The 25,222-nt window shown below is 53.6% G+C and overlaps 2 protein-coding genes across 4 annotated transcripts in view; both read left to right on the top strand.

Annotated features, from left to right (window-relative positions):
- The window catches only part of TRPM2 (transient receptor potential cation channel subfamily M member 2), a 64,389-nt gene extending 58,154 nt beyond the window's left edge, over positions 1–6,235 (top strand). For all 3 annotated transcript variants that reach the window (XM_043491701.1, XM_043491700.1, XM_043491699.1), the window contains 3 exons: positions 61–162; positions 882–998; positions 2,717–6,235. In XM_043491701.1, the coding sequence (XP_043347636.1) occupies positions 61–162; positions 882–998; positions 2,717–2,842 (345 nt within the window). In that variant the 3' untranslated portion in view covers positions 2,843–6,235. The remainder of the gene's footprint in view (positions 1–60; positions 163–881; positions 999–2,716) is intronic.
- A 3,803-nt stretch (positions 6,236–10,038) lies between these two features.
- On the top strand, positions 10,039–18,402 carry LRRC3 (leucine rich repeat containing 3). Its single transcript, XM_038416776.2, has 2 exons — positions 10,039–10,297; positions 13,244–18,402. The coding sequence occupies exon 2, from the start codon at positions 13,386–13,388 to the stop codon at positions 14,166–14,168; it is 783 nt and encodes a 260-aa protein (XP_038272704.1). The 5' UTR covers positions 10,039–10,297; positions 13,244–13,385; the 3' UTR covers positions 14,169–18,402.
- The last annotated feature ends 6,820 nt before the right edge of the window (positions 18,403–25,222 follow it).

Below are 25,222 nucleotides of genomic sequence, written 5' to 3'. Positions count from 1 at the left end.
GGAGGAGTCCCAGCTGTCTGTTCAGACAGTGCCCAGTTGTGATGGTCTGGTTCTGTGCAGGGGTCACTGGAGCCAGGGGAATCACTACCACTGAAGCTGAAGAGGGTCCTGAGGAAGGAGTTCTGGCCACAGTTCCAGAACCTGCTGAACCAAGGTGCAGAGGTATGCAGGGCACGCCTCATGGCACCGTGCTGGGGAAGCAGGACAAGAATCAGACACACGTTCCCATGATGATAACATGCCAATTCCTTCCATGCAGGACAGGATGGCCCCCAGAATGAGCCCGGGCTGCAGTTCTGTGTACATGACCCTGGTGTGATCTGCAGAAGTGAGGAAGGAGGAATGGTAGAACAGGCCAGGATTGTCCTGCAGGGCACAACAACCATTGCGTGGGACTTGCTATGGTTAAGCAGAGCTCCCAGGCAATGTGCCAGAGTTCCCTTGGGACACCTCTGGCTGCCGGACCATCCCATGACCGGGATGCTGTATGTGAAAGCAGGACTTTCCCACAGCCCCCACTCTGTCACAGTTCCCTACAAGTGGGCAGGGCCACCAGTGCCCAAAGTCTGTCCCTGTCTCCCATGCTGCCCCTTCTCCCAGAAGCCCCACCCCCGCACCACCCTTATTCCTAGAGGCCCCACCCTCACACCACCCCTTCCCTGAGGCCCTGCCCCCATGCCATCTCTTCCCCCCAACACCCTGCCTCCCACTCACTCCTCTCCACCCTCTCCCCTTCTCGCTCGCCCTTACGGCAGGTAAAAAGTGGGGGGGCATGGCCCCCTCCCCCGTTCTGGCACTTCTGAGCCAGGTCACAGCTGACCTTCTGCTAGCACACTGAAACCCAAGGGGAACCCTTCCCAGCTGCCTCCTCTGTCCCTCAGGTATACAAAGGCTACGTCGATGACCCCAGGAACATGGACAATGCCTGGATCGAGACAGTGGCCATCAACGTGCACTTTGAAGATAAGAACGACATGCAGATGAAGCAGCTGAACTCGGTAAATGCCTTTTGCCATCTGTCTCACAAAGCACTAGCTTCCGTACAGAAAGGCCTCACCCCCAGGACAGGGCTGAGCAGGCGTTCACTGAAGTCAATGAAGAGCCTTGTGCCAACTTGGGTGGGTGTGGGATCAAGCCGCAGAGCTCGGGGAATGGCCCAGATCTCAGCAGCGCGGTGGTGGTGTGCCCACAAGTCTTGTGGTCCCATTCCATCCTGCTTCTCTGCCTGCAGGTGGGAGAGACCCAGCCTGGACAATGCAGAGAAGGAGCAAGTGAGAGAGGACTCCTGGATAGCAATGGGAGTGGTGGAGAAATGGAGCTAGGCAGGGGGGAGAAGGAGTGAAAGGGGCTGCAAGAGGAGAGCAATGGGCGGGATTGAGGAGAGACCACGGAAGGGTTGCTAACCCTCCCGATTTGGCCGGGAGTCTCCTGGGCTCAATCTCCTGGAGGCTACTGAAGCCAATCCAGGAGATTTTAGGCCACTAAAATTCCGGTGGCGCAGAGGGGCTAAGGCAGGTTTCCTACCTGCCCTGGCTCGGCACCACTCCCAGAAGCAGCGACCTGTCTGGCATCAGCTTCTAGGAGGATGCGTGGCAAGGGGGGGTCTCTGCGTGCTGCCCCTGTCCTAAGCATCAACTCCGCAGCTCCTATTGGCCGGGAATGGGGAACTGGAGCCAAAGGGAGCTGCAGGGGCGGTGCTTGCAGGCAAGGGCAGCACGCAGAGCCGCTTGGCCACCTGTGAGCATAGGAGCCGTTGCCGGACATGCCGCCTCTTCCGGGAGCTACCCGAGGTAAGCACCGCCCAGCCGGAGCCTGCACCCTGAACCTACCTCACCACAACCCTCTGCCTCAGCCCCCTCCCACACCCAAACTCCCTCCCAGAGCCCTCACCCTGAACCCCCTCCAGTATCCCAACCCCCAGCTCTGAGCCCCCTTCTGCACCCAAACTCTATCCCAGAACCTGCACCCCAAACCCTCTCCCGCATCTCAGCCCCCTGCCCCAGGCTCAGCTTGGAGCCCCTGCCATACTCTGAACCCCTCAGCCCCACCTTCCAGCCCAGAGCCTGCACCCCATCTCCCTGCTCCAGCCTGGTGAAAGCAAGTGAGGGTGGGGGAGAGCGAGCGATGGAGGCAGGGGGGCTGGAGTGAGCGGGGGGGAAAGGAGCCTCGGATAAGGGGTGGGGCCTTGGGAAAGGGGCAGGGCAGGGGGCGGGGCTAGGGTGTTTGGGTTTGTGCGATTAGACAGTTGGCAACCCTAGACCAGGGAGAAGCGTAGTGGTGGAGCAGGGCGTGCTGTTAAGTTGTGTAAGGACCGTACATGCAGCAGCAGGCACCATGAGACCAGATCCCTGGAAAGTTCGATGACTTCCTTCATTCGAAATCTATTACCTGCCTGATGCTCGCCTTCGCTCAGCATTAAGGAGGACAGCCGGGCCATTGCTGTGTCCTGGAGGAAGGAACGGCATCTCATTGGTGGAGAGGACATAGCCCCAGGAACTGGCTTTTCTCCAACACTGTTGGCGTTCCCTTGTTAAAACACCACTAGTTAGTGCCTGTGCTAGTCCCGGGTAAACAAGGCTTGGAGAAAACAGCTCGTCCACACCTGAGCCATCCTGTCTCAGGCTTTGCTGTGCCAGCCACGTGCTGAGTGCAGCTTGAAATATGCATTCTGTGGCAATGTGAGCCTGCGTGTAACGTCTTTGATTTCCTCTCCCAGTTTCTCCAAGGCAGCGACCCAGAAGTGTGCATCCGGTGGCAGCTGGTGGACAAGAGAATTCCACTGTACGCAAACCACAAGGAACTGCTACAGAAGGTGACTGCTCTTTTGGGGGCCTATTACTGATGTTACAGCCGCCACCTGGGATGGATTTTCCAGAGCTGGGAGAAGTGTCATGGAGATCTGCCTGCCTGGTCCCCTTGTCTCCTGTTGCTCTAGACTGGGGCTTTGGGTGTGTATCTTGGCTTAACCCTCCAAGATCAGTGGGTCTGTGGGTAACATGCCATGCTGCATGACTCTCCTTCTCACTCTCTTGTATTATTACTTGCGAGTGAACGCAACACTCTCGTGAGACACAGATGGCAGCAGCTTGTGCCAGGCCATCCTTCTTGCAGGAGTTGCCCCACACAGCTCTGCCAATGCACAACAAATTTAGCTGGCAACTTCCCCTATTGTTGTGGTCTTGGCTTTCTCCTGGGCAGAGCCTGATGCTTTGGCTGAGTTAGCAGTGGGTTTGGGATGTGCACATGTGGGACCTGGAAAGAGACTTAACTCATGGGCCAGTTTTCCCACCCATGTCTCTAGAGGTGAAAGGCTCCTGATGTGTGGTGCCACCTAGTACCGGGCCAGGACACCTGCATTCAGTTCTAGCTCTGCCACAGACTCCCTGGGGGAGCTTGGGCCCGTCACTTAGGGAGGGACTCACAAAAGTTCTACGTCCCATGGGCAGAGGAGCCCCGCTCTTGTGTATCAGCACCTTCCCTTGGCTGGCTTAGGCAGTCCTACCTAGCATGCTGGCTTTGTGGTCACATTCTCAGGTGCAAGTCTCTCCCCATGCATTTTATAGGGACCCTAGGCACTGAACACAGCTTTGTGGATCCCAGTGAGAGCCTGTGATTTGGTAGGCTCCGCAACGCCCAACATCACATCACCTAAGTCCCTTTGTGACTCCGGGCCCGAGTTTCTTTAGTCCTCAGTTCCCTGTCTGTACCATGGCTCCTCTGGCTCACCTGTGGAGATTGTAGGCTCTGCACAGCAGGGGCTGTCTCGCCCTGTGTTTTGTACAGCGCTTGGCACAATGAGTGCCTTGTCCTTGCTGGGGCCCCCAGTCCCTACTGTCATGGCGTACACTAACACTAATGGGGAAGGGCAGCAGATCTGCCGTTGACGCACCTGGGCTACCGTACATCCTCTTTCTAAGGGACATTGCTCCATCCACCACACTCGCCCCGCTCCTAGGGGCACCTGAGCGTGGATTTAGGCCAGCACCTCACTCCGAGGCCAGTCCATACGGGGTCTTCCCACTGCCCCTCCCTTTCATTCCAGGTATCCTCTGTTTTTTTTCTTGATGCCTACTCTGAACCTTGGCTGCTCCTGTGTATGTCAGCCATGGTCATGCTCTCCTGGGGCTTGGAGAACAGCAGGGATCTTTGTCTAGGCTGGCACTGGTACTGCTTCAAGGAATACGAAGCAGGTGTCTCCCTTCCCCCCATCAGCCAGTTGCTATGTCTCGCTCGTAGCCCTGAGCTCAGACATCCTGGAAGGCACATGCTTGGAAGACACTCCGCAGCCCAGGGTTTCACGGAGCTCATGTAATTTCTCTACCTCTGCCAGAGGCACCAACCTGGATGTCAGACCTCTCTCTTGCACCTGATCACACTCACATCACTCACCTTGGACCCGGAGGATGCTGAATGCTGTGGCTCCTCTACAGACTTATTTGTAAAGTGCTTTGGGATCTCTTGGCCTGGAAGCATCTATATTATGTGTGTGAGCTACTCGGTCTTGTTGCCGTTTCACTGGTTTTGACGCAAAATGTTGACTCCCAAGTGGGGTTATGTGGCAGCACGTTATAAAGGAATTAACCCCAGACTAGGTTGAGCATCTACTGCTATTATTTATTTCTTGCTCTGTTCCTTAGATTGGGTCCCTGGCACCCATGTTAAAGCCCAGCATCTCATATATGGCCTTGAACATGCTGGGAACTGTATTGTATCTGAGCTTATTCCTTGAACCAACTCTAGTCACCTTCCTTAGATGCTAGCATGCCAGCAGCCAGGGCAGAAAGCACCCAGCAGTCAGGCGTAAATTGTGCCCCCAGCCGTTGACATCCCCCCCCAGTGCCGGAGCAGTCAAACGTGGCTGGCGAGTGGTTCTAGAGGACAAGGGGGATGACTCGGGAAAGACAGGTTATGCAGACAAGGTGGGCAAGGTTGCATATTTGGGTTTGAATTTGAAATAGCTGCTGTTAAAGTGTCAGCGTCGTAAATAGGCACACGTACGGGCCAGGCATTTTGAGGGCAGTAGCACCATGGGAGATAGACTGCAGTCCCGTTATTCTTCCTTTGGATTGCTGTGCAGCCCGCAAACATCCACCTCAAGATTCCCATTCCTTATGAAGTCGCTGGACACTGATCTTTGATTTCCCACCCTGCCACAATTCATCGCTAGAAATGAATGCTGTGGTCACATCCTTTCACCAGCCAGTCACATGTAACTCCCAGGCTAGCCAACCAGGATCTCCAGATCAAAACTAGTTCAAAACAAGCTGTGAAAGAGTTTGCATATAAACCTGCTCAGCGAGAACATCTGTCAAGCCCTCTCAGCCCATTAGCTAGCAGTGGATCAGGAAGAGGTCCGGAGTGTAGCATTTTGGCCTCAGTTTGCAAAGGGATTTAGGCATCTAAGTTGCAAGTGGAGCTGAATCCGTTAGGTGCGCCCTGAGCATGCTTACTGGATCGGGCTCCACATGTGAGTTCACACAAAACAGCTGAGGGAGGAGGACGGGAGGAGAAGCTCCCTCCTATGTTTTAGCCCAGTGATTTGGGGGCTCATCTGGGATGTGGGAGACCTCCATACATGTCCCCCCCGGGATTTCATCAAATCCCGATGAAAAGAAGGGGTTTGAACAGGGATCTAGTGGAGTGCTCTAATCACTGGGCTATTCTGCAGTGGCCTTCTTCCCTCAGTCTCTCCAGTTGAATTGTGGATAAATAGTGTCACTGGAGCAGGGGGACTGGCGCCTGGGAGTCCCAGCTCCTGGGTAAGTGCTCTAACCAGCAGGCTATATAGTCATTCTCATGCTCTTTCCTTACATCTCCACCATAGGACAGCTTTAACCAGAGAGGCTGAGGGAACCCCACAGCCCAGCACCTGTGAGGTGACAGATCACTGTTCAGAACCCCCCTCCTCCATCTGGCATAGGGGAAACATGACACAAGGGCCCTCCCCATCCCCGATGAGTGCTGTAACAATCAGCGGCCCAGCGCCTAAGGCCCTTTGTGCAGCTAGACTTTGATGACCATGGCTGGTCTTGATGGGATTTTTTGCTGTCATTTAGTCAGTCTTTGCTCAATCAAACTATTCCTTCCACAACGATATACTGAGCCGTGTATGCAGAACAACAGCATCTCGCCTGCAATGATGCACCAAAGTGGGCTTCAGCGTTTGCATAAGGGGACAGAATGATGTTTTATTTAATGCTTCTCTTAACTCAATAAATCTAACAATTAAGTTAAATTGCATATGATGTCCTTTTAGTAAATGGTCACTACTGAACTTAACACCCTCTGTGCATGGAGCTACTGTGTGTAATTTGACACTCAAAATGATTTAGACAGCCGCACCGAATAAAAATACAACGCGAGAGTGCTGGATGCTAATGGGATCGGAGATGAAGGGCTGCAGCTTCCAAAATAAACAGCTTTGCTTCACTTCCGCATCTGCATGGCAGTGACTAGGCTAGCATTAATGGCATTACTTGCATTAGGGCCAGTCACATTGTCTCTGCATAGTTGTTATGCTAGGAGCTGGCTTTCCACTATAAGCCTAATTTAGTCATAAACAGAAGTTCCCCAATACCCAAACAATTTGTGTACAAATTCCTAGGCCATAGCTTACTCCAGTACTGAAATGGTTGGGCAAGTTTACAGCAGTTCTGAGACCTTATTTAGACGAGATTAGCATTGCCAGACCACTGCATTTCCCATGTTTAGCATTTAGCTTGCTACCCTTCTGGAATGGCTTTCCCTACAAATGCCATTTGATCTTATTTCTTCCCTTCTGCCTGGAGCGGGGCCTTTCCACATTGGGCTGGGATTTAATGGCATTTGAGGAGATACCAGCACACTTAACAAGGACATAGAGAATTAATTCAGTAAGTGTCCTCTCATGCCATTGATACATTTGTAATAAATACCTGTGGCCAGGGGGGAAATTAGTCCTTAGTAGCCACCAAGCCACTGAGAGCTCAAGGGATGGCTTTCCCCATGCAATATGCTTTAGGCCAGATCCTCAGCTGGTAGAAATTGGCATAGACAGTGGTCATTTCTGCCAGTTCAGGATTTGGCCTGTTATCTGCCATGTGTGCAGACTGGGACTGATTCTGCTTGCACATACACAGGTTTTACACAAGTGTAATTCCATGGCTCTCCATGGAGCTACTCCTGATTTACATCATTATAAGTGAGAGGGAACTCACCCCCAGCCTCTCTGGCATGAATTCATGTTTTGAAACATAGGCCTTGCTCATCTGCTGTCCTGTCTCCTTCTCTGTGTCTGGGCTGATGGCCTGCAGGCCATGTGGGGAGGTACACTGTACAGCATCCCCCCTAGAAGTGGTGCCACCATCCTCTGCTTGACCTTTGGACTCCTCTGCCTGCATGTGGGGTATTGACTGAGAAATAATGTCCAGCTTAGGCTAAAAAGACAGAAATGCATGTCTGAGCCTATAGTAGGGGTGTCCCAGAGCCAGGCCAGCTGAGGCATTTGAATGGATCACAAGACAGGTTGGCTTGTGCAGAATCTAAGCTTTTGTATGAAACAAACAAGTCCGTTTCTAGCCCTGGCACTTGTAAAGAAAAACATCTGAACATAGATCGAGTATAAACCACTGCAGTGCTGTCTGCCTGAGTCTGCAGAGAGCCTGAAACAACAGCTCTGTGCTGTGAACTCTCCCACCTGCTTGTCATCTAATTGGAGTGAGACCCCTACAGCCCAGTGATGACATTTCCCCTGTCATTAACTACTTCATCACTGTATCTGAGGGGGCGTTGCTAGAGGGGAGGAACAGCAGATGGAGGAAGAGAGAGGAACAGACAGGGAAGGGAGAGAGGACAGAGGCAGAAATAGTGCTGTAAACCTTACGAGCATATCTCCCACTGAATGTGACGTGAAGGTACTGAACAACTAAGGGATAATAACTAGATGTTTAGTTGCTACATAAATGTCACATTCCATTCTTGATCTTCGGGAGTTCTGCAGGTTGAGGGGGGTGGTTAGTCCTAAATTAATACACTGACCCACAGAGCATAAGTAATACTGGAATTAGCCCTCTGGCCATCCCAGGGCTAGCGCATTCTCATGACGAAGCTGTTATCATTCCCAAGAGTGTCAGCAGCTCCCAGTGAAGTAACTGTATTATCTGTATCTGCCCATAACCCAGCCACCCTGCCAGCCTGAAGCTACTGAGACAGGGCCATGGCATTGGGACTGGGGCAGGTAGGAGCACAGATGCTAAGCCTGTCCTGTCCCTACAGGGAAGCTGAATAGCTGGGGGTGTCCTCGGGGGCACATGAGTTTGTGTGGGGGTGCAGTCACACGGCTCGCTGGGCACATCAGCAATGCAGTTATTAATCCCCCGAACGTGCCCTGCAGAGATGGTACAATGCCTTTGGGACAGCAGTTGGCCGGTCCCTGCGCTGGTCCCAAACACTTGGCAAGATTTCAATGCCAGGAGCCTCCGAGCAGTTGTGACGGGGACTAGCGCAGCCCCGATGAGTTTGACTCTCCACATCCCCTCAGAGGGAGTCGGTGCAGCTTTAAACTGATGAGCATGAAAGGTTTCTCCCTACGCGAAAGCCACGGAGCTGCTGGCAGGCCGGGGCCCCTACTTGCAGGGGATGATCTGGCTGTGCATCCCCAAGACCTGGCCTCCTCCACTGCATGCTTCTCTGGCAGGGCTCGTGCTGGGGGGCTGAGTTTGCCCCAAGTGAGCATGGCCTCAGCAGGGAGATCACAAGGGCTTTGGCATGTGCTGGGCTAATGAGGCAGTGCTGTGCAATGGCCAGCCGGGAGCCTGTCAGTACCAGGGCAGAGCCCATCTGCTTCGCATGGCTCCTGAGTAGCTGGGTGACAGCTCCAGGACCAGCCCCAGTGTGACCACAACCCTTCCTGGGCCACACTTCCCTTGGCGAAGGCTGCTCAGTTGGCACAGGTGCAAAGTGGCCAGCCTGGGCAGAAAGAGGCAGGGCAGAGACAGTGTGGATCACCCTGCTGTCGACAGAATGGTTTCCCTCGTGCAATCTGCTGGGCTATTTGGGGCAAAGATGTCACCCTGGCCCCTGCTCCCTGAGTGGCTGCTAGTGGGTCAGGGCTGATAGGAGGCCCAGAAAACAATGTGATTAACCAGTATGGCAGCACCTTGAGGCTCCACCCAAGATCAGAGCTCCTGAGAGACAGCCCCTGCCCCACAGAGCCTGGAACTGGTCGCTCAGGAGCAGGGGAATGGGGAGACACCCTGTACGCAGCCACAGGACAGGAGCAGTCACAGTATAGATTTCCCCAGGGAAGCACTGTAGGCAAGCTGAGGGCTCAGTCTGCAGGGCACATTAGAGGGGGCGCCCAGGGTCAGATGCAAGCAGTGCCAATGTGCTGTGGAGGAGAGAGCTAACCTCGCCCAGCCAGCATGGCACTTGGGGAGCTCTCCCTTTGTGGGGGACAAGGAGAGATAGGGAAGGGTATTCCACCCAGAGAGAGTCCATGACTCACCCCCGAGGTGACGGTGGAGCTGAGACTAGACCCCAGATCTCCTGAGTGCCAGCCAAGGCCAGTGCCACAACCCTGCCCCAACTCTCACCGTACACCCTTCTGTGAGGCTGCTGGATTCATTTCAGTGCCAGAGACGCCCTCTCACCCCTCAGGGACAGAACCCAAAGCAGCCAGCCACTGAGACTCCAGCAGGAAGGGCTGGCCCATCCCTGGGACAAGGGGAGCCACAGCCAACGCCAGTGGCAGGTAAGATCCAGTCTCTTGGGAGCAGTTTAAAACCCTCCTGTCAGCAGGAGAAGACACTGCACCGAAGACAGAAATTTGGAGGGAATTTGAAAGCACTCGTGAGAGAGCTACTACTCTACCTCTTCCCATCTATTACCGATTGCCTGGTAATCATGCCCAGAACCTACTGCGATGTACACACCTGCCAGCATGACACAGGGATGTGTGGGGAAGAGATTGAGGTTGTTTATGTGGTTGAGTTATTACTAGGCTGTCCCTTTAAAAAATCCAAGGATGCGCAGCGAGGATGTCAGTGACAGGCAGATGCTGTCCAATTACAGCCCATCTGCATGGTGTGTGGCTTGTGTGTATGCCAAGGCGAAGGAAAGCACCACAGAGATGGAGACATGAGGACTGAACAGACAGCAACAAGTGGTGGATGGGGTTTAAACTCCGCTAGCCCTGCTGGATCTCACCCAGACTCAGGCATACTGGGCTGGAGGGACAGCACTGGCTACATGCTTGGCAGCTGAAGGAGGAGAATAACAAAACCTGAACGGCAGCCAAATGGGTTTTACCTCAACTCAGGTAAGGTGCCTTTTCATTGCGGATTTAGCAAACAAGAAGTGCCATTAGCAGGTCAGGTTCCTAGTGATCTTCCACCCTACAGAAGCAGCAGGATTGTATTCAGGGAGAGGAGAGCGGGCTCTTAGGAAATATGCCCTTTCTCTAGTTATTAGCTATAAAGTGCCCCTGCCCAGCCTAGGTGACTGAGCATATTGCAGATGGGTCCGATTGAAAGCTGTGCCACACTGGCATTCGCTGTAACGAAAGAACCCTCTTGCCAAACATTGCCAGGCAGCCGAGGAAGATGCAGACAGGCTGGTAGTAAAATTGTGCTTCCCAGTGAAATGAAGCTGGGCGTAATCATTGTTCTCTGTCGCTTGGCATGGCCACGACCCCTCTGGATAATCAAACTTTCAGCTCAGTGTCTAGCTTCAGCTTTTGAAAGCCAGTTTAATATGGATTTATCAGGCTAAATTCTGCACCGATCTTAGACCTGTGTAACCCCATTCATAGATATGGCTTCTGGATTGAATTGAAGGAGTTGGCTTTGACCTGTAAAGCCAGAAGACCTTGATTCAGCATAATGCTTTAACTTCAAGCATGCACTTAATCCATCCCTATTTAAGAGAGTATTTAAGCACATGCTTAAGTGCTTGGCTGAATTGGGGCCTAAATGCTTTGGAACCTGCTGAGTGGAGACCCTGCCTCTCTTGCCATGCCGGGATGGCCAGATCTGGGGTCAACAGAGGAATTCCATGAGGGTCTTGCAGCGCTGGGAACAAGCTCCTCCGCAGGTCTGCACACACTGCAATATGTGCGGGGGTTGCCGCAGAAAGTGTGGGGTTAGATCTAGGCTGGGCAGGGCAGGCTGGAGAGTGGCTGGGGTTGAGCTCTGCTAGATCTGGGGGGAAGCTGTTGTTTGTTCTTGTCATTTGTGGCAGGGGTGCCCATAGCCTGGGGCAGGTAACCGTTCTAATTACTGTATTAATCCAACTCACTTAAAGCCCCTGCACTGAGGCAGGACCAAGTAAACTAGACCAGCCCTGGCGGGTGTTTGTCCAACCTGTTCTTAGCAACCTCCAGTGATGTGGATTCCACAACCTTCGTTTGGAAGCCTGTTCCACAGTTAACTCCCCTGAGAGTTAGACCATGTTTCCTAATCTCTAACCTAAACCTCCCTTGCTGCAGTTAAACCCATTACTTCCTGTTCTACCCTCAATGGACACGGAGAACCATTGATCACAGTCATCGGTGGCGCATGAGTCTTCTGTTTGGGGCGGCTCACACACACGTGCCAGAAGCTCCCTAGAAGTTGGGGGGGGGCACCTGCACCTGGACCGTGGCCCTGACACCGAGGCCCCGTGCCCAGTCATTCTCTTCCCCCGAGGCCCTGCCCTCGCACCGGCTCTTACCGCCCCCTACCGCGAGGCTCCGCCCGCCCGCTGCTCACTCCTCTCTGCCTCTTCCCCCGAGACCCTGCTCCGGCCCCTTGCTCCTCTCTGATTCTTCCCCCGAGACTCCCCTCACCAGCTGCTTGCTCCTCTCCACCCCCTTCACAGAAGGGCGGGCCACCAAGGGGGCTATGGGGCCATGCCCCCATCACTTTTTTCTGCCTTAGGTGAGCAGAGGGTGGGGGGGGTCCTCATGGAAGGAGGAGGAGCAGGGACAGGAAGGGGGCGGGGCCTCAGGGGAAAAGGCCAAGCGGGGGTGGGAAGAGGCAGAAGGAGAGCCGGGAATTGGGGGAAGAGATGGAGCAGAGCGTGGGCGGGGCTCCCCAATTCTATGGGGCTTTGCTTCTGGTGCCCAAAGGCGGCAGCAGGCCGATGCGCCGCTTGAGGGATGACCCGTGCCACGTCTGCCGCACTTCTCCCCCGTGTGTCGCTGGCCTTTTGGGGGAGGCTCAGCCTCCCCTGGCCTCTTATACATGACACCCATGATCACCGTCCTCACTGTAACAGCCCTTCACAGATTTGAAGATGGTTCTCAGGTCCCCCCGTCAGTCTCCTTTTCTCAAGACTAACCATGCCCTTTTTTTGTCTTTCCACATAGGGCAAGTTTTCTAAACCATTTATCATTTTTGTTGCTCTCCTCAGGACTCTCTCCAGTTTGTCCTCATCTTTCCTAATATTAGGCTTTATTTTGTTTTCAAATTAGTGTTACCTCCCACCCCCAAGCTCTCATACTGATGAAATGATCATTTGTTTGGAGAACAGGCATGTAAATGTGTGTGTGTGTTAATTTCAGTGTTGCCATCTCTCTCAATCCTATGTGATATTTAGTGTTTTTCTTAAAGCTCCAGCTCCTGGAATCATGTTATCCCATCATAATCTCGGTGTTCTTTTGTTTTAAAGTAACTTCCTAATTGACTTGGGTGCAAAGAAAAGCTTGAAATAGTGACCTCTAAAGGCTCACACACTAGAGGACAAATGAAAACAACCCTGCTTTGATTATTTGTTACAATCTCATAATTTGTAAGCCAATCTCACAAATCTGAATGGTCTGGTTCATGTCTTTTTTTAACACTTGAGGTTGGCAACACTGTCCCAGCAACTGATTATAAGAACCTTTGTGCAATATCAACTCTGTGTTGGGGCTCCGCCCATCCCATTCACTACTCAGCGGCAACACCCTTGCACCTGTGCACCTGGTCCCCAGGGCTGAGAAGTCTCCACAGCTGTGCATGGAGTGGGGAATTACTTCCCTGTGCCAGGGTGTATCCATGTCACACCAAGGCCCTCAATAACTGACCCTTTCATTTAAAAATCTGAAAAATGCAGAGAAATAACTTTCATCTGAATGGAGCCTATCAGAGATGATGGTAGATGACCTTGTTAGGGGATGGGGCACAGATTTAGCAGATTAACCCAGAGCTTGCTTTGCTAATGTAGATCAGACATGGAGAGATCTAAGTGTTTCATAGTGTCAAGAAAAATAATGTCAATTTCCCCTCCCTGTTTTTGCTGTCAGAAACAAAAGAGCGCACTTTGAAAGACAAGAAAAGAGAGGATGTGACTTGCCTCCAGCTACTCCCTTTGCACACCTGGAGAGGTTAGCTGGCAAAGACTAACATTTCCCAAGCAGCCATGCAGAAGTGTGCCCCGTTGAGACGATGATCAGAATGTTCCTGGCACACCCAGCATCCTCACTGGCACAGCTGTCCTCTACACGCGTCTTCTTCTGCCTTCTCCTGTGCATCCCTCCTGTGTGGACCTCCTGCCCCCAGCCCTGCCAGTGCACAGATCACTCGGGAGCCATGGCTGTGCTGTGCAGCTCAAAGCATTTGGACGAAATCCCAAAGGACATTCCCAAAGATGCTGTGTTTGTGAAGCTCGATGCAAATAAAATCACCCAGATCCCCAACAACGCGTTCAAACACCTGAACCACTTGGAAGAGCTGGACCTCTCCAGAAACGCCATTGAGAAGATAGACATGGCAGCTTTCAGAGGGGTGGCAGACGGGCTGCGGACGCTGGATCTTTCCAATAATCTTATTCAGAGTATTCCCAAGGAAGCCTTGGTCAAATTGAATGCTAAGATCCGCTTGTCCAATAACCCGTGGCACTGTGAGTGTGCTTTGCAGGAGATGCTCTGGGAAGTGAAGCTAGATCCTGAGTCAGTGAACGAGATCACCTGCCAAACCTCTGTGCGCGAAGAATATGTCGGGAAACCTTTGATCCAGGTCCTGGACTCTGGTGTCAATTTCTGTAACATCCATCAAAAGACCACGGATGTTGCCATGTTCATCACCATGTTCGGCTGGTTCACCATGGTCATCACCTACGTGGTGTATTACGTTCGACACAACCAGGAAGATGCCAGGAAGCACCTGGAGTACCTTAAATCACTGCCTAGCACCCAGGTCCCCAAAGAGACCATCAGCACGGTCCTATAATGCCAAGCACAGAGCACTGTTTCAAGAAACGCCTCGGGGGAAGCAATCTGCTTCTGACTTGCTTGCACAAGGTTTTCTATGAGGGTTTTATGTGACACTTGATAGAAACATGAAAATGTATTTTGTTATTAACCGAACCGTGGCCACAAGCTTGTAGGGGAACAGCAGTGCCCCTGTTTACGTCACATCCCTTGCCATGGCGGGTTACTCATTGCTAACTAAGACACTACAGGATACGTCCTGGCCTCTGCAGAAGGTTAGAGAGCAGAACCCCATAGTCCTGCCTACCTCTGTCATTCCAGAGGGTGGTGTTCCGGACAGCAGAATGTGCAGCCGGATATCAACGGTCTTCAGCATCTGGAGGGAGTGCGGGGATCCTAAGTTGTGCCGCTAAGCAGTCAGGGTCTGCTCAGCACCATCAGCATGAGACCAACACACAGGGCCTGTGCCTGCAATTGACACAGCCATGTGACCCTGGAGCCTAAGAAACCAATAACTGCCCCAGGCTGCCTTTCCCCAGCCCCACCCCAAGTTCCCTGCTAGAGGGAGCCCTCCGCACTGATAGAGGGGTCAGCCACCATTACAGCACCTGCCACTCCTCATCCCATATGGGCGAGAACGGCTTTGGGGGCAGGCCGGGAGTCTGCCTGTTCATGCTATGTGCTGGTTGGGCTCTGCACACGAGCATGTTGGGGTATAGAGAAGAGCCTGGCAGCTCTGTGTGGAAGGCCCTGCTCTGGGTCCCTGCGCTGGGAGCATCCACGGCCAGGAAGCTAGATGGGCGCACAAGCCAAACCAGTGTGTGTTGGTACCTTCAGCCGAGGAGAATGCCCCAGAAGTGGGAGATCAGTGAGTCACCGTTAGCTTCTGTCATGCCAGAGAGACTCACACTCAGCCCTGGGGCCTCCTACCTGGGTCGCTGTTCAATGGGGTCAACTCACCCCCACCTGCCCCCTTCTGGGTCCTGGGCAACGTTCCCTGATGAGAGGAGAAAAATGAGCTGTTTGCCCAGGCCCTCCCCAGTACCGCCCAACCCAATCATGAGTCAGACCCCACCAATCATGAGATTGGCCCCCAAGTCAGGAGGGTTTTGGTTTAAAGAGTGCAAGGATGGGTTTGAGCTAGTTTTGGATTTTTGAAAAAAAAATTGTGACAATCAATGCTGCCAGCTCTTCCCTGTATGTGTGTGTGTGTGTGTGTGTGTGTGTTGCCAGCTCTCCCATGTGTGTGTGTTTGTGTATCTCTGTCTGTGTGTGTGTGCTAGTTAGCATGCTGCCCGCTCTCCCCAGTGTGTATCTGTGTGTGTATGAGTGTATCTCTCTGTGTGATAGTTAACATGCTGCCAGCTCTTGTGTGTGTGTGTGTGATAGTAACAGGGCTGCCAGCTCTCCCCAGTGTATGTGTGATAGTTGCCATGCTGCCAGCTCTCCCCAGCACACAGAGTTGGGGACTCTGCCCCCTGCAGAGGCTCTCACTGCTGCTCCATGGGGTAGCGCTTCCAGTGTCTCCCCAAACCCCAACGTTCTAACTCATTAATTCTGAGTCCTGCCCCCCCAGCCTACATCTGTACCCCCCCAGGCAATAATTAACTATACAACCTCAGCCCCCTCATCAGTGCTGAGCCCCCATTGGCCCTTTCCCCAGCCCTGCATCTGCTCCTCCTGCAGGGGGGGGTGTGTGTGCAGGGGGAGGCAGCCCCTTCCCTACCACAAGATTCCTCCGGCTCCTAAGGGGAGGGGGGCAGAGCCCCGCCTGCCTCCTGCAGCAGTTCTCAGCACTGCGCCCCACCTCCTGCCCATGCCTCTCAGGGCCCCGGGGCCGCTGCAGCCAGGGGATGCTACCAGGAATGGGGCCAGACTCAACGCAGTGGCACAGTAACACCGGCAGGCCCTGGGGATCTGCTGAGTCTGAGGGTGGGGCCTGTAAAGCAGAAAGTCCCGCCCCAATGGGCAATGGGAGGAGCTCCATGAGAGGAGCCTGGTGAGAGCCCTTCTCCTAGAGCCCCCTCTTGGGGCATTGGTCACAGGAGGGGATGAGCCAGCACTGCTGGGCGATTAGCTAGATACTGGCTGGGCGGGTTAGCTAGTTACTGTCTGTCTGTCTGGGGGTTGGGGGTTAGCTAGTTTCTGTCTGTCTGGGAGTGTTAGCTAGTTTCTGTCTTTCTGTCTGTTCGTTCTGGGGGGGCAGTTAGCTAGTTAATGTCTATCTGGGAGTGTTAGCTAGTTACTGTCTGTCTGTCTGGAGGTTGGGGGTTAGCTAGTTTCTGTCTGTCTGGGAGTGTTAGCTAGTTTCTGTCTTTCTGTCTGTCTGTCTGGGGGGGCAGTTAGCTAGTTAATGTCTATCTGGGAGTGTTAGCTAGTTACTGTCTGTCTGTCTGGGGGTTGGGGGTTATCTAGTTTCTGTCTGTCTGTCTGTCTGGGGGTGGTGGTTAGCTAGTTAATGTCTTTCTGGGAGTGTTAGCTAGTTTCTGTCTGTCTGGGTGGGTTAGCTAGTTTCTGTCTGTCTGGGCGTGTTAGCTAGTTACTGTCTGTCTGTCTGTCTGTCTGTCTGGGGGGGGTGGTTAGCTAGTGAATGTCTTTCTGGGAGTGTTAGCTAGTTTCTGTCTGTCTGGGCGTGTTAGCTAGTTACTGTCTGTCTGTCTGTCTGGGGGGGGGGTGGTTAGCTAGTTAATGTCTTTCTGGGAGTGTTAGCTAGTTTCTGTCTGTCTGTCTAGGGGGTTAGCTCGTTACTGTCTGTCTGTCTTGGGGTGGGGGGTTAGCTAGTTTCTGTCTGTCTGGGTGGGTTAGCTAGTTACTGTCTGGTGGGAGGGAGTTAGCTAGTTACTGTCTGTACAGGCTTTCTGGATGTAAAGTACCAAAGGGGACCTGTATCGTTGTAGTTTGGTTTCACTCTGGGTGTGCATGTTCCTGTTTCCACACGTGCAGTTTTCTTCTGCCCCCAGCAGTGCTGTGCGTGGGGAGCCAGTGCAGGAGGCCGGCTTATACCCTCCCATGGACACTGTCCCAGAAGAGGCTCTGGGAGAAGGACTCTTCCTGAGGGAACTGTGGATAATGAGAGATGGTTGGGTTACAAAGGAAATAGCTGGCCCTCACGCCTGCCTACAGCTTTACTAGCTTCTCGGTTATGTCCCCAATGGACTAAAGATGGAACGAACTAACAATGGGCGTGTGTGCTGCAGAAATAGGGCTTGACCCTGATCCTCTTCCATTGCCTTTGCTGAGGGAAAGGTGGCTGTTCTAACGGCGTTCATGCTCCACTACAGCGACGGATGGCTTTGGTTAGCAAGCGGACCATGCGGAAAAGGGGCCGTTCTCCTACATTCCCACCCAAGTGCCTCTCTGCTCCGCATATGGCACCTCAGGCTGGCACCAAAATGCTGTTGCTTTTCTAACCTTCCCTTTCTCAATAAAGTCATACTGAATTGCCAAGCTGCTCGGGTCTTGTCGTGTCACGTCACGTGTAGGAATGAGGATGGGCCGTGTGGGACCTGGAAGGAACAGGAGCACAGTGGCCAAGAGTAGAGTAAAAGCAAAAAAGCCTGAAGTTTGCTGTGCAGTGTCGTTTCAGACACTGGGCTGTAGTTGGCTTAATGGATCAGAGGCAAAAGAGTGCAATTTCTTCAGTCTAAGGCACATGCTCATCCTGGAAATGATCGCTGGGAAAGGGAACCACGAAGTGCTCATGAAGGAGTTTTTCTGTAAAATGGTGTACATTTGTAATCTAGGCAATGGCTGCTTGTAGCAATAGTTAGCGCCAGGGTAGCATGCACAGAGACCTTTCGGCGTCAGGCAGCTGGTGTTCGGGTGCCGTGGTTTCAAATATAAATGACGACTGTGTTTGTTAAATTTTATGAAGCCACGAGGCGAGAGAGTCTCTTGTTTCAACAAGGATGACCCGGAAAGGTGCGTAAAGAAAGAGTTAGCCTGGCCAGCCAACATGCACGGTTAAGAGAGAGGAAAGAAGAGCTGGTGATGCAAAAGAAAGGAATAAAAGCAAGAGGAAGCAAGAAGAAGAAAAAAGTTAGAAAGAAAAGAATGCAAAGAAAAATGGAAGGTAAAATACAGTCCTTTAATAATGGGGATTAGCCATGCAAAGCATTAGAACTTCACTAGTTTGTATGCACACCTAAGACCCCCTTACTTATTTGTAAATATTATTACTGTAGGAGACCCTAGTGGCCCCAGCCTGGGTCAAGGCCCCATCGTGCCAGGGACTGTACAAACACACAGAAGAGGCACTCCCAGCTTCAATGAGCTTACTGTCTAAATGAGCAAAGAAACACACTAGCTAATGACTGCTGCCTCACACCATAGGCTTCATTCATTCCCCAGCTGGCGTTTAGTTGTGCTGAGAACACTTCCGTGTCTCCATTGTGTGTGAATAGCACTACCAGAAAAAACTAGCTCCAAATCATCAGCAGCTGAGCAGAGCAGCATGCTGTTCAGGCTTTATTTTGCTACTGTGATTAAGGCTTTGTAATCTCAGATCTCCTTATGGGGCTGATCCAAAACTCATTGGAGTCCATTCACCTCAGTGGGCTTTGGATCTGGAGCTAAAAATCAGCCTGCTTTGTGCTGAGCAGCTGGCTGTATACTGATTATGGGACAGGCCAGTACTGAAGCATGAAAAAAGAAGGTTCTGTGGAAGTGGAAGCAGCACTGCCAATTATTAAGGTTGCCTGATACATCCCATTACAAGACCATGTTTTCACTTCTTTATAACTTTTCCAAACTTCAGCTGTTAGGCCTGAAATCTTCCTTGCGAAGGAAATTTGGAAAATTTCAGCCAAAACAGTTCAGCCATTCCCAAGAAGGAGCTTTGGGGAAAAAATGTGTTGTTTTGCCCAATCTGGTGATCTTTTCTTGGAACTGCTCTAACATTGCCAAGTGCTGACCACACACTGTGTGCACCAGCCTCTCAGAGCGACTGAGCAAGCTTCAGCCCACGGTTACAGGGCCGATAGGCCTTTTCCTGTAATTGCTGCTTCCAGCTGTGGTAGGATTGGATCAGGCACAGGAACTGAAGGCAGGGAGCCTTTCAATGAACCCCCCTACCCGCCCCCCCAGGCAATGTGGAGGAAGCCATCTGATTCGAATGCAGAAAGGACAAAAGCCAGATCAGGGGCAGGGAGAAGAGTAGCTTGGGACAAGAAGTTTGGTGAGACTGGGACTGGAGGGGGAGAGAGAAACTGGGACTGGCTGCATAAGGAGACTGGGAGTTTGAATATTAATACCCAGTCACAGCTGCTTTCCTTACTCTTACTGTATAGTAGGTATAAAGGGGTCAGGGCTTCAAATATGGGGTCACCAAGAGGAGACATTTGAGACACACAGAGCTAGGGTATAGGGCACTGGACGAGCCTGCTGCTGGCTCAGCCGGTTCTGGGCATTGCTTTATAGCTCCAGACACATTCCCTTGCCTCTCCCCGATCCCAGCAAGCCGTGACTCAGCGCAGCACCCCCGGCTGGGAATACACAAGGCAGGCCAACCACAACCCCTCCTGCTCTCCCCACATGTCAGCAAGCCACTGACCCCACAATCGGACTATTTCTCTGGCAGCTCGGTGTTGCTAGGCAATGCTTTAGCCCCTCCTTCGTCTTCTGGTTTGGGCCAGTGATCATCTTGGCTAGCCTCTTACGCTCTCTAGCTGCGTAGGTCCTTCTATGGCCCCTCTCTGAAGTGTGTGAGCATCTCATACGCATTGAGGGATTCATCAGCACAAACCCCCTTCTCATTTCACTGCAAGATTCAAAGGCTTGTTGAGAGGCTAGCAGCATCCTGCCTTCAGAAGGCCATTAACCCAGGATATATGGGGGGCACGGCGCTCTAGAGGGAATTTTCAAGATAGCAAGCTCAGGGGAGAAGGAGCAGAATATGTTAGACTAACAGCAGCAAGACAGCACAAGTACTGAGCAGGACACAAATGTAGTTGATTAATCAGTTTATTAAATATAGTTCCATTACATTACAGCTTCTGCAGTCTTCTATCCATCCCTCCAGCCGAGATTTTAGAGTCCAGCTTACAACGGGGTATAATCAATACATCCTGGATCAGGCACAGTTTTCTCTGTGAATCAAACCATATTTCCCTATCTCACAGCACAGGCTGTTACCCAGCAGTTGTCTGGTTTCCTTATCTTGCCTTTCCATCTACTTGGGGGCCGATTTAGGGCTGTTGTTCTTGGCACGTAGTAATGGAGAGAAGATCAAATTGTCTGTTTCCACCAAGAGAAGGAAATTAAATGGAGGAATCAGTGAACTCCTGCCGCTGAACCCACTTTACACACCAGCTACGGCTTTGCTAAGGGGATTTGTTCTCCAACAAATTGCATGAAGTAAACAAACTCTGTCCTGGTTAGACAGCATCAAGAGCTGCAGCCCCGTACGAAACAGAGGCGAAGATACATTGTTTCTGCAAGTGAGGTGGAAATGTTTTGTATTTCTAACAGCGAGGGAACTGGTGTTTTCATGGATTTCCAGAATGTCCCCCGCACACACAGTTATCACTGTGGCAGTACTTTCCCGGGGCCTGGAAGTATTGTAATACTCCAGCTTCATTCAGAAGTTGTATGAAATAGGCTTGCTGGAGGAGTTGTTTTCCTTACAGCAGTGCCTAGGTTCATTATACTTTTCATTACATCAGTGCCTTGGCTAAGATCCAGTTCCCATTGTGCTAGGGGCGGCACAGACACCTAGTGAGAGATGGTCCCTGCAGAGAGGCAGGACATGGTTTGCCCAAGGTCCAGACAGCAGATCATCAGCAGCGGCTGTAGAGTTTCCCGGTACCCTGACAGTGCCGTATGCCCTGGGACAGGGATGGGCAAACTTTTTGACGCAAGGGCCACATCGGGGTTGCAAAACTGTATGGAGGGCCAGATAGGGAAGGCTGTGCCTCCCCAAACAGCCTGGCCCCCGCCCCCTATCTGCCCCATCCCACTTCCCATCCCCCTAAGACCCATCCAACTGCCCCCACCCACTCCTTGTCCCCTGACCGCCCCCTCCCGGGACCCCTCGTCCCTAACTTCCCCTTCATGGGACCCTACCCCCTATCCAACCCCCCCTGCTCCCTGTCCCCTGAATGCCCCGACCCATATCCACACCTCTGCCCCCTGACAGGTCCCCTGGGACTCCCACGCCCTATCCAACTGCCCCCTCTTCCCAGTCCCCTGACCACCACCTCCCAGAACCTCTGCCCCCTGCTCCTGTCCCCTGCCTGCCCCCCAGAATCCCCTGTCCCTTATCCAACCCCTCTCCCCCGCCGCTCCCCGCTCTCTTACCATGCCGCTCAGAACAGCCACGCCACCGCACTGCCCAGCAGGAGCAGTGGACCAGAGCGCTGGTGGTGCGGTGACCTGAGGCTGAGGGGGAGGGAGGACAGCAGGGGAGGGGGCCGTGGGCTAGTGTCCCCAGCCAGGAGCTCAGGGGCTGGGCAGGATGGTCCCGCGGGCCGTAGTTTGCCCACCTCTGCCCTAGGATCTAGACCATGCTGTGTGTGTCAAGTATGTACATAACCCTCAGTCCAGCAGAGAAGTCTGGGTGTGTGAGTACTCCCAGGCCGGGAAAGGAAGAACCAGGTCCCCCATGGGGGAAGGGATGGTGTCCTATGCGGGCATGGTGATGGGGACACTAAGCTGTTTTGCCAAGCAGGGTTCAGTGACAGCCCTCTCACAGATCACCCAGCAGCTGCAGGAAATACGGCACAGGATGGAGACAAAGGATGGCCGGCTTTCCTAGCCTTCCTCAGACTCTGCTTGGGAGAGACAGACCAGGGTACTGTGAAGGGGGGTCAGAGCCACTTGAAGGTCATTCCCTGGGATACGCTGAGAACTGTTCCATTGGAGAGTTGCCGATTCTGAGCAATGAGCTAAGCCTGGCCCCGCAGTTGAGACAGCGAGGGTGGAGCAGCTAGCCCTGGGCTCCCACCCACTACAGAGGTGCCAGGAACCCTTATGTCATCGCAGCATCCGACTCAAGTGTGAAACTGGCAGAACTGTGCAATGACACCCCCTGGCACGCATCCCGTGTTCGAAAGGACCATGGGACCTCCAGGTCTAAGACTACACTGCCTGAGCCAAAGGTCAGTTAGTTTACTCAGAAACCTCTCTATGCAGCCACACCCCTAGACTAGGCCAGAAATTCATGCTTTGTTATACACTCAAGGCATCCTGTCCTGAGCATCGGAGACCCACAGCAGTTTAACTCCTTGTCCAGGCCACTACTCATAAGGACAGCCCTGGGGGGGCCACCTACAGGGATTGAACCTCAGGCCTCAGCATCTCAACCCACCACTGCTCAAGGGGGGGGGTGCCTCTGAAACAGGGTTCTCACGGGGCCTGTTACAACCCTGTATCAGCTCTCCCTGGTGGACACTCACCAGACTGCTGTACCCAGACCTACCCACTGATCCCACATGTTCTGGCTTGCAGGGTCGGGCAAACCAAGAGCCTTGCTTATGTCCTCCAAATTGAGGAGCCCCCATGCAGCTCGTAACTCATGCACCTCTCCCCCTTTGGGCACGCATGTGAGCCCTGGCAGCCACGAGCCCTGACTAATAAAATGGAACAAGTGCTGCTGATGCGTCTAACAAAAATTATGAGCAAGAGATTCCACCACTTTCCAGCTCACGTGTATGAAGCATAGTTGGACGCTCAGTTAAATAGCAGGCCGGTCGCCCTGCCTCCTGGGGCCGTAGCCTGCACTCAGGGCCCTATTGCACCAGGTGCTGTATAAACCCAGAGGACGTCTCTGCTCCAGAGAGCTGCCGATCAACCTAAACAAGAGAGCCAAAGGATGGATGGATTGTTACCCCCCACTGTGCGGCTGGGGAACTGATGCCGAAGGGACAGGTGAGTAGCCCCAGGCCCCACGGGCAGACTGTGGCAGCCTTGCCAAAGACATAATGGCAGGGCTTAGACACCAATTGGGCTGGCAGGAACTGCGTGGGGTGAAGGCATGGAGGGACAGTGCTGTGTCACCCTGTGCCACTATGGCATTTCTTTCTTCGGCAACGGGGAAACCCCGCATGGCCTGAAGATCGTTCCCACATTAAAACCAGTCGCATTTCCAAGGCTGAGTGACAGGCGATGAGAGAAGGGACTGTTCCACCTGCTCCCGGATCCTCCTGGGGCTGGAGATGAGGGGTTTGTGGTGTTGGAGGGGGCTCAGGGCTGGGGCAGAGGGTTGAGGTGTGGGGGTGAGGGCTCTGGCTAGGACTGGGAATAAGGTGTTTGGGGTGTTGGAGGAGCTCAGGGCTAGGGTAGACTGTGTGTGGGGGGGTGAAAGCTCTGACTGGGGGTGTGGGCTCTGGGGTGGAGCAGGGCTGGGGATGAGTTTGGGGTGCATGCAGGCTTCTCCGGGACAGGGGCCAGAGAGGACTCCCCCCAGCCCCTTCCCTGCCCTCAGCAGCGAGCTCTGGGGGAGAAGCTCCCCTTTCCTGCCCCCCGAGCAGCACACTCACCCCCAGCACTGTCACTGCATGTGCTCCGAGAGCCCCTCTAAGGTCCAGGAATCTCCCTCACCTCTCCCATGGTGGGTGCCGGGGGGTGCTGCATGTGCCTCCTCCCCTCCTGCTGCCCCTCACTGTAGCCTCACTGGGGGTGAGGGATGGGGCTGCCCCTTGCCCAGCGTGGGGCAGGAGCGGTGACTGCAGGTGGGGGGGCCCCCGGTGCTGGTGGAGGGTCCCGCCGGAAAAAGGAAGGGTCTGAGGTGGAAGGGCAGGCTCAGCCAGTTTGCCCTGGCAGTGGAGATAGGGGGCACTAGGACCTGGCAGCAGCAATTGCTGCAGGGAGGCAGCATGGAGCTGCTCGGAAGAGGCAGCCAGGGATGCTCTGCTCCGGGGCGGGGAGGCGCGCGGGGGGGGGGGGAGGGGAGCTGGAGCAGCAAGAGGGGGCTGGGGGACACTCAGGGGAGGTGCACAGGGGCTGGGGGGAGGGACAACCGGCCCCAAATATTGGTGGAGCTGGGCCCCTGAGCTCTGAATATTGCTGGTGCCAAGGCCAACTCGCCGCCGCTGCACACCTAGGGTCCGGCACCTATGGGGGCACCACTTGGGCTCCTGGACGCACACCCACGCTGTGTGGCATTGAAAGAGTTACACTGGTTTGTAATGCCCACGGTGCTCCACAGCCGCTCGGTCTCCTTCGTCCCAGCAGCCATCCCCAGGGTCTGTGTAAGAAGCTTGCATGGAGGCAGTCGGTGCCGGCAGCCACTGGGGCACGTCCCTAGAGCAGCTGGGCTGTGATACTCACACGGGCTCTGTCACAGAGAGACGGGCACCTGGGATGCAGCCAAACCTGTCTTCTCCTTAGTAGCGCAGCTGCTTTAGAGACATATGCTGCACCCAGGGGCTCCAGGCTGCTCACTCGTCCGTACCAAACATGCCGGGTTTCTGCTCAGAACAGGACCAGGAACTTCACCACACTAGGTCCTGGCAGCCAAGCCTTGGCCACCCACTGGTCATTGGCTTGTTCCCGCTCAGGAGCGAGGACGGTAATGAGCGCACCAGGTACCATTCTGTGCCATTCTCACTTGGGTGGAACATTGCTGGGCTGCTCCTGAGCTGGGGCAGGCTGGCACAGCCCCAGTGGAGGTGCTAGCCCAATAACTCCCTTGGCTGCGGGCTGGAGGCAGCCTTGCACATGCTCTGTTAGCAGAGGCCTCCATCTGCCAGCTGAGCGAACCACATAAGAGGCAGGCTTTAAGCGCCTTCCTCTTAAAGCAACTCTTTTACCAGTGCCCAGGCAGCTCCCACAGCTCATCTCTGGCATCTCGTACTTGAAGTCCCTGAAATTTCTGCTCGTCTCTGTCCCCAGCTGGTGCCACTTGTCTTCTGAGAGCTTGATCGTACATGGGCCCAGCATGTTCCCTGCACCTGCATTGCCACCTGCTGGGCACGGTGTAGAATATGCCCAGTTGATGCCTGGGCGGGAGCATGTGGCAGCTCATTGGAGGGTACCCTGAATTGCACGCTACCGTACTGAGCTCTATACTCCCATACCATACAACCCCGCCAGCCAAGCAAAACAGAGGAAAAAAGAAAACCTCCGCCAGCCAAT

The sequence above is a fragment of the Dermochelys coriacea genome, chromosome 9 (genome assembly GCF_009764565.3).
Source record: "Dermochelys coriacea isolate rDerCor1 chromosome 9, rDerCor1.pri.v4, whole genome shotgun sequence".
Classification (NCBI taxonomy): Eukaryota; Metazoa; Chordata; order Testudines; family Dermochelyidae; genus Dermochelys; species Dermochelys coriacea.
This window is presented reverse-complemented; position numbering and strand designations above follow the sequence as displayed.